Genomic DNA, 14,420 nt, shown 5'->3' on the forward strand with positions numbered 1-14,420 from the left:
GAGAAATTTGGCAAGCCCAGGTCACTCCAGTCCTGTCCTCTGACACAAATAGAGTATGACCATGCAATTAAAGATCATATCAAAATGTATATTAGTTGAGTGGCTGGAATAGAATTATCTGGGCAACCCTAATTCAGACATTACCTAGCTTCTGCATAGTTATTCTTGTGGTCTTAATTTTAATTGAAGAGGCAGTTACACACAGCTTCTCAAATTTAAAAAAGAAAAAGCTTAGCTGATCTAACAATATTACGTGAAGCAATACCAATCCCCTACACAGGTTGCCAAAGCTGAATCTTTACCCACACCATGGAGTTCATTACTTCAGCTAATTGAATTTGCCAGGACAATTAAAATCTGAGTAAGGATGAGATAATAGAGGAAACAAATCAGTCTTATCTTGGCGCTCTTCTTAAACTGGTATATATTCAATTCCTAGCAGAGACTGTCCAAGTCTTTGTACCAAACAAAAAAAACCCAAACCCCACAAAACTCCACACTACATACACAGTTTAGCTTCAGAAGAATTAGGCCTTGCAGTTGTTTCTCAAGCTTTTCTATTGAGGGGGAGAAAAAGAAAAGCAATTACTATAGCCATCTGTCTCGCCCAGCTTCTCCCCCCTCCCAGATCCCTAGGGGGGCTAGCTGTAACTGTGCCACCTCGTCGCTAAGGGGAAAGCCTTTCAGTCACACTTCACGATTCCTCACTCAAAAATCAAACATGCTTGGGTCCCCCCACCACACACACACATTCCTATTTTATTTCTCACCACAGCTGTATGTATTCCTGCAGCCCAGCCCACAGATTGCTGCCTTCTGGGCTATGCCAACAGCAGCTGATTAAAAGCTGCAGTGAGTATAATATTGTGTGTGTGTGCCCCCCCCCCCCCCGCTTTTTCTGAGCAAAGAGAAACTACTTTATATGCTAATGGCAATTAACGGTTTCCAAGAGCGTCAGAAAGACGACCTGCTGGAATAAAAGACGTGACTGTGCTGAGCAGATTGACACGGCAGTGCCCACTGCTCCATGAAAGACACCGAGAGGCAACGAGCCATCAGAGGACACTGGGGTTTCTTTGTTTTTTAGTGACTGAACACTACAACTGCCTGGCCTTCTGCTGGCTAGGAGGGGACTGCTTCTCTCCCCCATCTGAGGTCACTAATCTTGGAATAAGGGGTTACAAATTTCCAGAGCAAAGTTCATCTCTTCTTGATGATGGCTTAATATGTAATTCACTTTCTATTACACCGTGGGGGAAGGAGGAAAGGAAGAAACCTGGGAGTGAAGTAAAATCTTCATCAGACTTGGAGTACACCAGCCTAATTCGACTCTGGGCAAGCTCAGAGGCAAAGATAATCCCCAGTGTTCTATTTAAAATTGTGGCTTTGAGGAAAATTCTGACTGCTGACATGAAACAAGTTAGATAGGGAGAAGCATAAGGCCAGAGATTTCATTTGAAGAGCTGAATGATCACTGTTGGGCTTTCTCATTCCTCCTAAAACACACCAAAACGGAACACAAATCCAGCGTTTAAGATGCAAAGTACCTACAGTTTGAGTGATCTCCAAGGCCATAATTCCTCTGGCCAAGAACATCAACCCATACCCCTAGCAAAGGGGACAGCAGAGCTAAGTCAGATTTCAGGAATTAAACACTCCATACACCAAGGAGACATAAGCTTGCATGTCATCACTGACAAGGTCTGAACAGGCTAAAGGATTTAAAAATATTCTGGCCGAACAGAATTCCTAATGCAAGCACTTTAAGTAAAACAGTTTCCCTTCCTGAGGGCGAAAAAGGTTATTATACCAGAGAAAGAAGGTTTTTTTAAAATTCTATTTCCCTTCCTCACTGCTTGTGCCCTTTGTTTACTTTATCAAAAAGTTTATTCTTGCAGCCTGAACAGATAAACAGCAAGATCAGTTCACTGATACCAGCTGGCTGCACTACAGATTAATGTTTGCTTTGGGAGGAACTAAAAATAATAATAATAATCAGGCTAACAAAAGAAATCGCATCCTTTTCCTTATCCTTCTGCATATTCCCACCACCACTTTTCTTGCTAACCCAAGTGGAGTCAACTGAAAACTAAGTCAGGAAAAAAGATATTGTAAATAAAAGTGAAGCAATATTTTTAGCGGATTATGTCTTAACTGGGTCAGTTCTCTGCAAAGGAGCTCAGAGGGTACAAGTGCTAGCCCTGACAGAGCGTGGGGAGGGAACACTGCCAAGGCTAGGATTACCTCTTTCGGTAGTAAATCACACACAGGTCAGCTTAAAGCAACAGCCAAACTGCAGCGTAGGTGACTAGCGTCATCTTCTCTTTCAGATCATTTGCTAGCCAAGCACCATTGTAAGACTCACAAAGTGTATTTGTTTAAATACAATTCTGTTCTCATTAAAAACAAGTTTCCTAGCAAAGTTTGCTAACTAACTTCCAAGATTATTCCAAAATATTTAAGTTTTCATCCATGTTTGGAGGTGAGATTAAAGCCTTCCTGTTTCTACTGCAAGAAGAAAACCAACTTTGTCTATGCTAACACAGTGGAAATCCAGACAAGCAAGGTTAGAAGCAAGCTGCCAACTTGTCTCAAGTGATGCATTGCAGATATGCTCTGATCCCTTGGGAAGGGGGACAGAGCTAGGGCATGGTGTGGACAGAATTGCCTTGCAAGCTTCTTCAAACATTGTCCATCACAGAGGGAAAGGTTAAAAATGCACACCCATCTCTAGAGGGCTCAAAAATCTGTGAGCCTCAGTGCCTACCTGGGCAGATGCTGAACTGGTGCCTTCTATAGCATAGCAAATCCGCTCTGAAGTTTTTTCCTTTCATTATGCTTAATCATGATCGTTTCCACTGCGTTCCGAGTGGCCTAATGATGAACACAGGGCAAAATCAACTATTTCTTCCTATTTTAAGTTTTTCAGCAAAGATTGCTCAAATTATATCGGATCATTGTATTTTCAGTTCATTTTGGTGGCTAAATTTGATGTTCACTTTTAGAATAAAAATCACAGGAGTGCAAAGGTCAGATGGAAAACCTGTTTAGTGGTTGAGGTTTCCCATGCTCAGAGGATGGTTACAGACTTTCAGTTAAACAAGTACTATGCCCTCCTGTAAAATACCTTGTTGGGAATCTACTGTGACAAACCTGGAAAGAACTTTTAAAGAACTGAAATCATGCCCTTCCAACTGGAAATTCCCTCACTTTAGGTTTCTATGTTAGGTATCTTGGGCCACTGTGGTAATTGGAAAAAATCTTATAACCCTAAAGGTGAAAACCCTGGAGATTGCTAAATGAAAGTTTCAAGAGAAGTTCAAAGTACCATCATTAGTGGCAACCTCCAGAAGACATTTGAATGCTGTGCAGGTAAGAAGGTAAGTTCTCCAGACAGGCAGACATCGAGGAGGCAGGGACAGTGGGGAGAATTATAATTTCTATAGTTATTTGCATGTCAACATCTACATTACCAAGAGGGAAATTTCACGCTTCCTCTCATATCACACCAGCTGTCAGCAAACTGTAAGGACTTTGCAAGTGTTAGTCAAAAGGAGTCCAGCATGCTCTTTCTTTACATCGGAAATGTAAGTGAACCACATTTTTGGATCCAAACCTGAACTTCCCCCAAGCTCAAAGGCTTTGGATCCAGGCTTTCAGGTTGTTGCCAGTTGAGCAGACCCCTCTGGCAGGTGCTTGTGCTTAAGGAAAAGTCAAGTCCACATGCTGAAACTAGAGGAAACGTACACATGCTTAGAGTTGTTTTGTTACACATTTAAACATGTATTAATCTAAAATGATGGAGGAAAGTCAAAAAGTTCAGATACTGAATGAAATCATTCTCCCAGACGAAGCAACTGGAAAGAAAGTGGAAAGAAAAACAGTATTTTGATTTAGTGTTGACATATTGTACACAAACATATTGGTGTGTAGAAACGTACATCTGTAAACCCACTTTAAGGATTTCTACAACTATTCAGTTTCGGTATGAGAAGAAAGTTAAAGCATACACCCACTTTTCAGGTTTCAGGTCACTTTGTATCTCAGGCTTTGTTAGGAAGCTACTTGTAAAAGTATCGGTGTAAAATCAGAAGAGATCTTGATTAATAAACCTTCACTATATGTTATGAGCTACCTATAATGAGCAAAGAACAAAACACCACACCATCCCACATCACTTGCACAGCAAACTTTTTTTTTTTTTGGGGGGGGGGAGGGAGATAAACACTATTCAATTTTACAGAGCATAAGGAGGGATGTGGCATAGGGGATGTTATATTCAGCTCCCCACAAGACAAAGTTCCCTGATTAAAAGACATTAAAGGTCAGAGTCCAATCTCAGCTGCACCTTCAAGGAATTCGCCCAGATTTAAGGCAGTGCAACCCACCCCATTGGCTAGACCCTCAGCAGTGAGCACTTTTGGATGGTTTCTAATCCTTGCCAGAGGAAAAGTTAGTTCATTTTATTCCAAAAATCCTTGCTTCACAGCAATGCTGGATTGCTGGAGCACAAATTCCTGCTCAGAGAACAGAATGCAAAAAAGAAGATTTCACATTTCCACACTGACATGTTAAAATCCATCGAGACTAACAAGACTCACATGTAGCAAACTGCAGAGTTAAAATCCATTCACTGTAATACGTTGACACTAAGCTAATCAAGAGATACAGCAGACTGGCTGGCAGACTACACTCCTTCCTCCCCAGAGCTTGCCAGCAGACAGCTTCACAGCTCAGACGGCATCTTACAAAATCCCAGCCACTGGCTCTGCTCTGAGCTACTGCATCCAGCAAAACCATTTTAGAGCCCATTCACATAATTACTTTATGAGAGACCACTCGGCCTGGGAGCCAAAGGACTGTTCTCTTGCTCCCTCCTGAACAGAGGCCAGTTAGCTCAAAAATATTTCCCCGGTTACTGCCACTGGAGACAAACACTGAGCCGTAGCAGCCACCGCTGCCGCCAGCGGCGCTTGGCATGCACATCTCAGTAACAGGACAAACACTGCTCATAGCCGACCTGTCTGCCTGAAGAGACCCGGCCACCCCTCCAGCAGTCTTCAAGCTGTCACCACCATCTCAGTTCAGATGTCCATCAGAAAAAGCAAAAACAACAAAGCAAACAAAAAACCCCCCACACTTCACAGGTTCGCCTTGCCCTCCGAGCGCCACGGGCTCCCCAGCGTGTGCCCTCCCTCGTGTCTCAGGCTGCTTCCCTGGAGTCCCGCTGCGGTAATGAGTTCACATGAGGCAGGGAGGCGGATGGAGAGAGGCAGCCTTTTGTGGAAGCTGTCCTGGATCTAACCAGCACTGCAAAGAGCTGACGCTCTTCTGGAGGAGACCGCACAAACTGCTTAGTAACTGCTTTTACACAAACCACAGAGGGGACCTCTGACATGCACCGCACCTAGGCTTTAAACCTCCCCGAGGCACAGCTGGCTTCTTCCTTCCCTGCAGATCCCATTCAGATCCTGCAGATTCCTTAAGATGCTTGGAGGCATTTGCAGCTTAGCATGGATAAATTAAGGTAAATCCCAGCAGAGACTAAACAGATTCACTTGCCCAGACTAAAGAATGGAAAGGGCTCTCATTAAAATAACTTTAAACAGTATTCAGGGCCAAGGAAAACCAACAGCACTGCTGCAAATAGTATCTCGGAGCGCTAGCCCCGGGGCACACCCTCTCCCCACCGCACAGTGCTGTTTAGAGGCAAAGGAGAATACTGCACAAGACCTACAAATTTGGTTGGAAAGCCAGTTCTTAGACAGGGGAATAATGTCATTAGTCACAGGAAGGTCCCCAGTTCAACAAATACTTCAGGACACTCGCAAGTTTTCAGTGACTAAAGTATGCATGTGCTTTCATGTTGGTGTGACAACAGTAACATTGCGGTAAAGCTGACCGAAGCAATTGTGGGTCATTACTTTGGTACCAGGTTTATCGATAAAGTTGTCCCTTTGCTAGCGCAAACCTTAGCAGCTCAGTAGCTTTAGATAAAGGGTGCTAGAGCAGAGCAGGCTGGCTTCCCCCTAGGAAGCATGATGCAGTAGTGGCATCTGCTTCTACACTTCCTGCAATCAGTCCAGCTCAAGAGACAAGTGTCCTTCATTTTACAGATCGGGAAACTGAGGCAGAGGGAGGGGACTCCAGGTCACCAGCCAACCTTCAGCTCCCCACTTGTAAAATGAGGAGCAGACCAAAGCTGTCCATATGGTCAAGCTACGGGAGTGGGTCTCTAAGGGCTAATACAGCCAGTGTTTCCATCATTTGCCCATCAGCCAACAAACACGGATTATCCCACTGATTATAGTATTACATGTAAAACCCAGCTATTTTTATCATGTTGTTACAGACAAATGCCAAATCACTAAATAGAGCAGCACCATGCTAAGTACTGGATACGTATTAGACCTCAAGACACCTACAGTGTTACGGACAGACACTAGGTGGACACAGGCAGACTAGGAGAGCAACAAGATACAATACATTGCTGCATTGCACTTTCCTGCCCTAGCCTCCCCTGAATTGCATGCCAAACAAATGAACTTACCGGCTGTAGTGCATGTGTAATGTTATTCTGCTGCCCATGCCGATATAAATATTCACATGAAACCAGTTTACATGAAAACTTGTCTCCAGCTGTTTTTGCTCTCAGGAGGGGAGGCTGCAGAGATGCACTGCTGCTGGCACACAGTGAAGGGACAACAGCGGAATTAAGCAGGGAGGGCGAGCTCAGCTCCAGTGCGAGCCCCAGAATGGGCAGTCAGTACCCAGCAGAATTCATCACACAAGGTCTCGTGTAGTGCACTGCCCTCTCCCGGGCAGCATTTGTAACCAGCCTGCAGAGACTTGTCCTCTAGTAGCAGAGGGAACCCTCCAAAGGGTTATGGCCAAGTATCGCATCCGTGTAAGTGGCTGATAAGTGCATCAGACCATAGATTGCTACACTTAAGAGCATCTTACCCCTGCATGTAGAGATGCTGCAGACAAAGTAGCAGATCCAGCTGGGGAATCAGAAGACTAAATGCTACTCTGCAAGTGAACTTCAATGGCTAACTTTACACAGGAGCGAGGCAAGAAAGGGAACGAACCCACAGGAAAAGGGGCAGCAGGGAATTCCTCTCAATCCACAGGAATGCTCAGAGGAAGGCTCAGCAGGCATCACCTCTTCAGTTTCATAAAAAAATAACACTTGTAAATCTAGTTTAAGTACCAGACATTTCTTCTGTATAATTAGTAAAGATAACTTCAGCGTGCATCTGTACGATGTGTCTGCTATCTAATGGGGTAGATGCAAAAGGCTTAGTTCTACCTGTCTCAGTAGAACAATATTTTGCACTATCCAAATACTGTCCTGCCAATATATGGAATAGAGTAGCACCTACTGATGTTCCAGTTTTGTGTTACTGGCAAGCATCTGCAGTATATACAAAACCATATATATATATATTTTTTTAATTCATGGACCTGATCCTCAGTTGGTCTAATTCACCCCAGTTTCACTGAAATACATCGTAATGTCTGAGCATCTGACCCCACAATGTCCATCTGTTCACTCCCGAGTACAGCACTCCAAAAACACAACAAGCATTAGCTCATACCCAGGTAACTAACTCTAGCATCATCTTCCCAGATCTTTCACTGCAGGACCAGAAGACACAGCTTGGTTCATTGTTTGACTTGTTGAATACACAAGAAGTTCACAGAAATTGGATTAAATAAGCATTTTAGAAAGCTCTTTAATCTTATGTTAAGGACTCCAGGCAACTGCAAATCCACTGCTTCCCTTGGAGCCCCCTAAAGCAAAGGAATAGGCTTATTTCAGAGCTCTCACTTTAATTTCTAGCCCATTGATTCTTATTACATTTTTGATTAAAAAATTGTGGAGCTTCCCCCAGTTTCATCCTGTTACTGGCAGATCACTCCTCCTGAGTCTAGTGGTAAAGTCAACCTGTACAAGTGAAAGGGAAAATATCACAGATCATCCCATTCCTTTACTTTTTCCCCCTTGTCTTCTCAGCTCAGCTCTTCCTGATGCTAGTGGAGGATGACCTTGCTAATTAGCAGCATACAAGTTTTATAATCAGATCTTCAGTCATGTAGACCACTGCTCCTTAGAGGCCCCCCACAGTTGCACCATGTCAAGGCAATGACTCAATAGTTTAAACAAACTGACTGAACTCTGCAACCCCCATTTTAATGACTCACAGGAACATGTTCTGAATAAAAGGTGCTGCTTCTAAGCAGAACAGAAAGTTGCTGAGGCACCCTGGGTTATAAAAGTTAAAAAAAAAAATCATGTTTGGTCATCATTTCTTGCTGCTGCAAAAGAATAGGGGATTTCTTTGCCCTTGAGAAGTGGAATGAACTAATAGGAACAAAAATTTGTGGAACAAGAAACCTGATACAGTCCAAATATCCATAGATAGGAAGCTGGGCTGCTATAACCAAGTTTTATTTATCCTTTTTTTTAATTTTTGAGCACCACCAACTCTACTATCCAATGTCCAGAGGGTGAAGGAGAAGAGAGTCCATGATTTAGAAACCTCACTGGGCAGACTAATATACAGAAAGAAATGCAAATAAAGAAGCAACAATTCATACACGAGATCAACATATTTGCATAGCAGAAACATGTCTTTAAAAGGGGTTCTGCATGGCAAATGAAGCTCCATGAGCAGAATCAGGGCGAGAACACTGCATACAAATTCTCCCCAACCTCCCATCACACTGAGCACTATTTTTGCCCGAGATCCTCTCCCCAATTTGCACTGCAGTTCAGGCAATGCAGAAAAGTAAACTGAACTATCATCTTGTGGTAATAAGTCCTACAAATTAACAAACCATTACCAATTACAGCAATCTGTCTATCATCCATGTTTAATGCTTTTCCATTTCAGTGAGTTGCTTCTTCTTCTGGTATTGTGGGAGGAAGGGGAAAACATAAGTACCCAGAAGGCTTCTGCTATAACTTATCCTCCGACAATTTCTTCTCTTGATCTTCTCAGTAGTACTTATCTCTCAAAACTCTTCAAATGGAAATCAAGTTATGCCTTCCCTACTTTCACTGCCATCTCTGGACTTCTCTGACAGGGTTCAGTATTGTACAACAGGAGCAGAGCAGGCTGCATATCACTGGGAAGAGGTGGAGAGAGAGACTGGCACCTAAGATAACAATCTTTTGTTATAAAAACCTATATGAAAAACAGAGTATTTTTATTCTAGTTATTTCCTTTGCAGTGTTAGCCAGCTGAAAAAAAAATATATTTGCTGACTTATCTCAGGTTCCCCAGGCAATTTTTTCATTAAAGGAGGGAATAGGTATTGAATGCCAATAAAGAGAAAAATTCTGAGCAAGGCCTGAGGAGACTGCAACTGAACTCACTGGGTTTAGAAGTACTTCCTATTTACAGATCTCATTCTTCACATGATAGTTATACTTCCTTCAGTAACCAGCACCTTTGTAAAGAGACCAAATATGCAGGAAAGGAAGGTGTTCCTCATTTATTTCACTACTGAAGGAAGAGCAGCTCCAAAAAGTCCTCCAAGAAATCCCAGCCTTGTCTCATTCAGATGGGATTTCCTTCTGGAGATAGCACCAGAGAAGTTGGGTTTTGTCCTTAACTGCTCTAAACTGTTTCTCATATTTCAGTCTTTCTTCCTTTAGATAGATATGAAGAATTGCTTTTCATTTCCAGCTGCAATAGGGACACAGCTGTAGGACAATGGACAAGTGCCTATGATTGCTGGACAGTCAGAATTGCTGCATTCCTCTGTCCTAGGGAAGGACAAAAACAGAAATACTGCTAGCTCAAGAGACAGGTCTCCAGCCCACTGATGAGGAGATCTTGCTGGTTTTTGCAGTAACAGCGGAATCTTGAATAGCCTCAGTAATGAGCTGCTTACTCCTTTGTGTCTGCAGATTCATTACCATCTTTTTCCCAGCCACCAGCCTTGAGCATAGACAAGAATACATTTTTTCAGTTAAAAATACATAATCCACATGTAGCCTCAAGCTCCTCAGCCTGCAGAAACATGGTCCACTCGGCAAAGGCTCATGCATCCATGTTAAGCCCCAGTAGCAGCACAGCCCCATTAGAGGATTCAGATATCTCATGACAAGCTAATTAAGGACTTCTGGGGACAGAGGGGCCTGAATGCAGAGCACCTTTTTGGCAGGAGGTATCTTCAAGCATACAAGATACTAACCAGCAGCCAGGTGGCATGAATAGCTACATCACTGCTGAAAGGGCATATGAGTTTGCGTGTCCAAGAACGATGCATTTTTTGACAAGAGGCTATGTTTTGCTTTCAGCTTCAGGATCTCTTTTCATGAGGAACTGGGAGCACCACAAGGAGGATCAGCTCTTGACTGCAGTCCCTGTCACACTTCTTGTCTCACCTTCTGGGTGCTCCTTCTCCTTGGCTATGTTCAGCTACGTGCACCTTGGAGCTGTAGCTCCCAGCAAGTCTCAGTGCTACATACTGCTGCTCAAAATAGCACTATTGTGCATCAGACCCCAAAGGGGATTTTAGCTCATGTTGGCCAGCTCATATAGCAAGGTCCCTCCTCCGCCTGTTGTGGGAAGATGAGGGCCCCTTTCCCTCATCTCCATCAGGCTGTAGCGCTCTGCTCTGAGCAATCATCACTCACCCCCTGGGAAACTGCTCTTCATACTCCCACACTCTTTTTTCATAAGCATTCTCTACTTGTCTCATTACATGGAACAGGAGACCACAACCACACTTACAATCACTCTTCAAAACAAATCACTGATTCAAAGAAAGCCTTGAACTTGCATGATCCAGGTACTGGGTTAGCATGGTACAGCCCAGCTTGCTGTGGGGTTCTGCTGATTGAAGGTGGGTTACCTGCAGCAGTCTTTGCCACAGATATTAAACCCAGGGAACAGCATAGATGCAGAGATCTGGGTACATGCAGGTATTTAAATTCAATTCTGGCTACACCAGGATGAATGTAGTCTGAAATTTAAGATATAGCCACAGAAGCTATAAGGGACCTTTTAACCATCTATTAGCAATTAATAGATTAGACAGAAAAATGAAAGATATTTCCTCAAGTACCACAGCATCACAGGAAATTCTGCCTTTTATTCCTGCTGCACCGTATGTCCCAGCAGCATTTCTCCTTGCGGCCTTCCCTTTCTGCCTTTGGTCTCATGCATTCTCTCACCGCGATGGGCAAATTCAGACTGCCTGCCTGGGGGTGGGGAGTGCTTGATCTCAAGGGGTCAGAAAATAGTAAAAATCACCCCAGAGAAAAAGATACAGTGCATTTCTCTGTCATGCTCCCGCAGTGAACAGAGAGGCTGCTCAGTCCTTGTAGGACGCAAGAGAATTGGGCCACTCAGCTGTAACCCCAACAGGAAAGGACTCTGCCACTGCAGTTCTTAACTGCAACCACGTGGCCTCAGTTATTGCTGCTGTAGTTACCTGCACATGCCCTCCATTGCCCCCAGCAAAGCAGAGGGATGAGCACAAGGTCAGAGTCAGGTCATGGAAGAGCAGGAGGAAAGAATCCAGGCAACGTCATTACTACCAATTTGTTTGCCACCTTGCCCATGTCTCAGCCCCAGTCCAACACGATCACCACACCCAACGAGAGTTGTCACTGGTATATTTTCCACAGGTCAAGCAATTATGCTCTAATAGATGCAGCTGAAGGCATCTTGCCCCTAACAATAACCTAACTCTGCCCTTCCTGTGGCCCAGTAGCAAAGATGCTCCCTGCCTCACAAAACAGAGACAGTCTCAGACAGAGCTAACACTATCCATTCTCTTGCAGCAATGACTTTAAGGAATTTCTGCCCATAATACTATGCCAGGCCATGTCTCAACACGAAAGGCATGGAAGGTGTTTCCTTGGGAACAGTAACCATGGCAAAGCTCTTGCCAGTGTCTTCCCCTCTCTACCTACAGGAAGAAGAGAAGCAAATACCTAAGCTGTCTCCAATAGCCCACAGGTTTCTACAGCTGTAAGCAGCCTGGAACCTCCTCGATCACAAATTCAGCAGAGAACTTTGAATAATTCTGTGCTGTCTTTTTTCAGGTACCAGGCATTTTTGCCAGGCTGCACCGAACTCGGAATGCCTCCCTAGAAAGGATGCAACTGGAAACAGCATTGCCAAAAGGTCAACCAAATACTGCAGTGCTTAGGCAGGCACTGAGCCCCTAAATCAGCACAGATAACACGAACGGCCAACAGAAGCAGAGTGCAATGAGCTGGCTTTGCAATTTTCAAACCCTCGCATTGTGCGTTAGAGCCCTGTTAAAGCATCTGCAAACTCCATTTTACTGTAAGCAGCAGCTGCCAGAAGATCACCTGCTTCTGGTCCACATCTTTTCCTGCAGAATGTTGTTTTCCACACTGAATGCAACTCAAATACACATTTCCAAATATTTTTCATCAAGGAAGAACCAAAGCTATCTGTGACCTTAGTTCATGGCCATCTGAAAAAAGTTTTGCTGAAGAACTAATTAAATCATAACAAACAATTCAATGGAAAGTACAGTCATTTGCATGTTTTGAGATTTCTGTCATGTACTAGCAAACATTATGCTTCCGGATTCGAGCTTTGCTAAGCATTTATCCAAATTAACAGAACAACCGAAACCAAAGGGCTCTTTGGTTAATCTTTCTCTCTAATGACAAACAGAAAAGTGTTCTGTTTCAGCTATCTCAATATGTGATTAAATAATCAACAGCATGGACTCAGCTAACATCATTCCACTTCAGAGCTTACATGCAGTTGACAAAAATTGCCAGGACACCAGCATCTTATACTAGCAACCCAAAATACTATCCTGCACACCTTACACAGAGCACAAAAACCTTGGCAGGCCAAGTTTCTTTTGTGGGTAGAAGGAAACCAGAAGCTTCACAATGGGGAAGATTTTGACCTTTTGCTTTGTAATTTAGGAGCATGGGGGTGACAACATCAACTGGGTCATGAAACCCAATGCCCCATCTCCTTGCATTGGTTTCAAAAGGGTATTATATGCACAACAAATACCTGCTCCAGACATATATACAGAAACCTCAGTGTCTAACATCCTAGTGAAATGAATTTCTATTCAGGAGTCCAGCATTCCTTTTTAACCTCCTCTAGGTCAAATCACTGCAAATATCCCAGAAATATACAGCCAAGCCAAGTAACATCGTCATACTGCAGTTAAGATACCAACCCAGCCAGTTCTCTTTAAATTATTTACATCACTGACTCCCTAGAGAAAGTATTAAAAAAATAAGCTCTTTGCAAATCTCCGAGGAATGAAATGCAGCTACCACTAAGAAAAGATGCTCTTTCTGTTAAAGATGCTGCACATACCTTTGTTTGCCATGTGCTCCAGTTTAATGCACCTTCCTATAAAATCATGGTAAGATTTCATTTCTCCTTCTGTTATTCGGACACCAGAGAAGGGTGGATTCCTGGGCACCTGTTGTCCACATTTCCGACACCAAGAAGCCATTGCCGGAGCTCAGGAGACTCTTGTCAGGAATCTGCTCTCTCACTTTGTCTGCTGGAATCCAGCCTGGTTCTTCAGCTGTCAGTCCAGGCTGGTGACTTTATCCCACTTAGTTCATTCAAGGTCACCACCACCAGCAGGATGTTCACCATTGCAATTGGTTAAGACTTTTATAGGCTTATTGACTGTGTTTGTTTTCCCTCCTTGCTCTCAATATCAGTTTACGTTATTCTCTCATTCAGAGCTAAAGCTGTAAACCTAGGCACAAGCCCGTGCCCTTCCTTACCATTAGTTTAAAGCTATATTATAAGCTAGGATGAGGCAAGAGGATTCCAGAAGCATGCTGTAAGATCACAGGATGCCTCTTAAAGAGAATGTCAGACATGGCCACAAAGAATTTTGCTTTAAAAAAGTCTTCCTTCATGATTTCTAGTCCCTTTCAGGCTTATGGTCCTATGATTCTTCATTATTGACACGGGGCTTTTTACTCTTGCATTTCAGCTTGAACAGTGCAAGGAGACTGCTCTGCAGAGCTGCTCAACTAATTACTCATATGTCTGGCAGGGGTGCTGAGAGGCTGCAACTGAGCAGGAAAGCCCTCTGCTGTGGTGCACAGTCCCTGCTCAGAAGATCTGATGATCTAAAGGACAAGCAGCAAATGGAGGACAGAAGGGAAGTATTACTCACAGACGCACTCTGCTAGCTGTGCAGCAGCCACCACCATCTCTCCCCCTCCTCCCCACACAAATTTTACAAAGTTAGATCCTTCAGTTTGACACCAAAATGAGTGATCTGGAACATATATTTAGAAATCTCTCTTCAAAGATGCTGGGTATTTGTTTAGGTTGACTTTTTTCCCTTTTAACTATTCCCATAATAAATAGCACTGATCAGAGCCTTGTGGAAGTAAGTGGTACTCAGGGATGTGAGTG

General features: G+C 43.5%; 1 protein-coding gene across 1 annotated transcript in view; it reads right to left on the bottom strand.

Annotated features, from left to right (window-relative positions):
* Positions 1 to 13,491, bottom strand: part of LOC112968547 (guanine nucleotide exchange factor DBS-like) — a 164,861-nt gene extending 151,370 nt beyond the window's left edge. Inside the window, exon 1 of the mRNA XM_026070972.1 lies at positions 13,350 to 13,491. Coding sequence (XP_025926757.1) covers positions 13,350 to 13,491 — 142 coding nt within the window. The remainder of the gene's footprint in view (positions 1 to 13,349) is intronic.
* Between the last annotated feature and the right edge of the window lie 929 nt (positions 13,492 to 14,420).

Source organism: Apteryx rowi, unplaced genomic scaffold (assembly GCF_003343035.1).
Source record: "Apteryx rowi isolate R43461 unplaced genomic scaffold, aptRow1 scaffold_32, whole genome shotgun sequence".
NCBI lineage: Eukaryota > Metazoa > Chordata > Aves > Apterygiformes > Apterygidae > Apteryx > Apteryx rowi.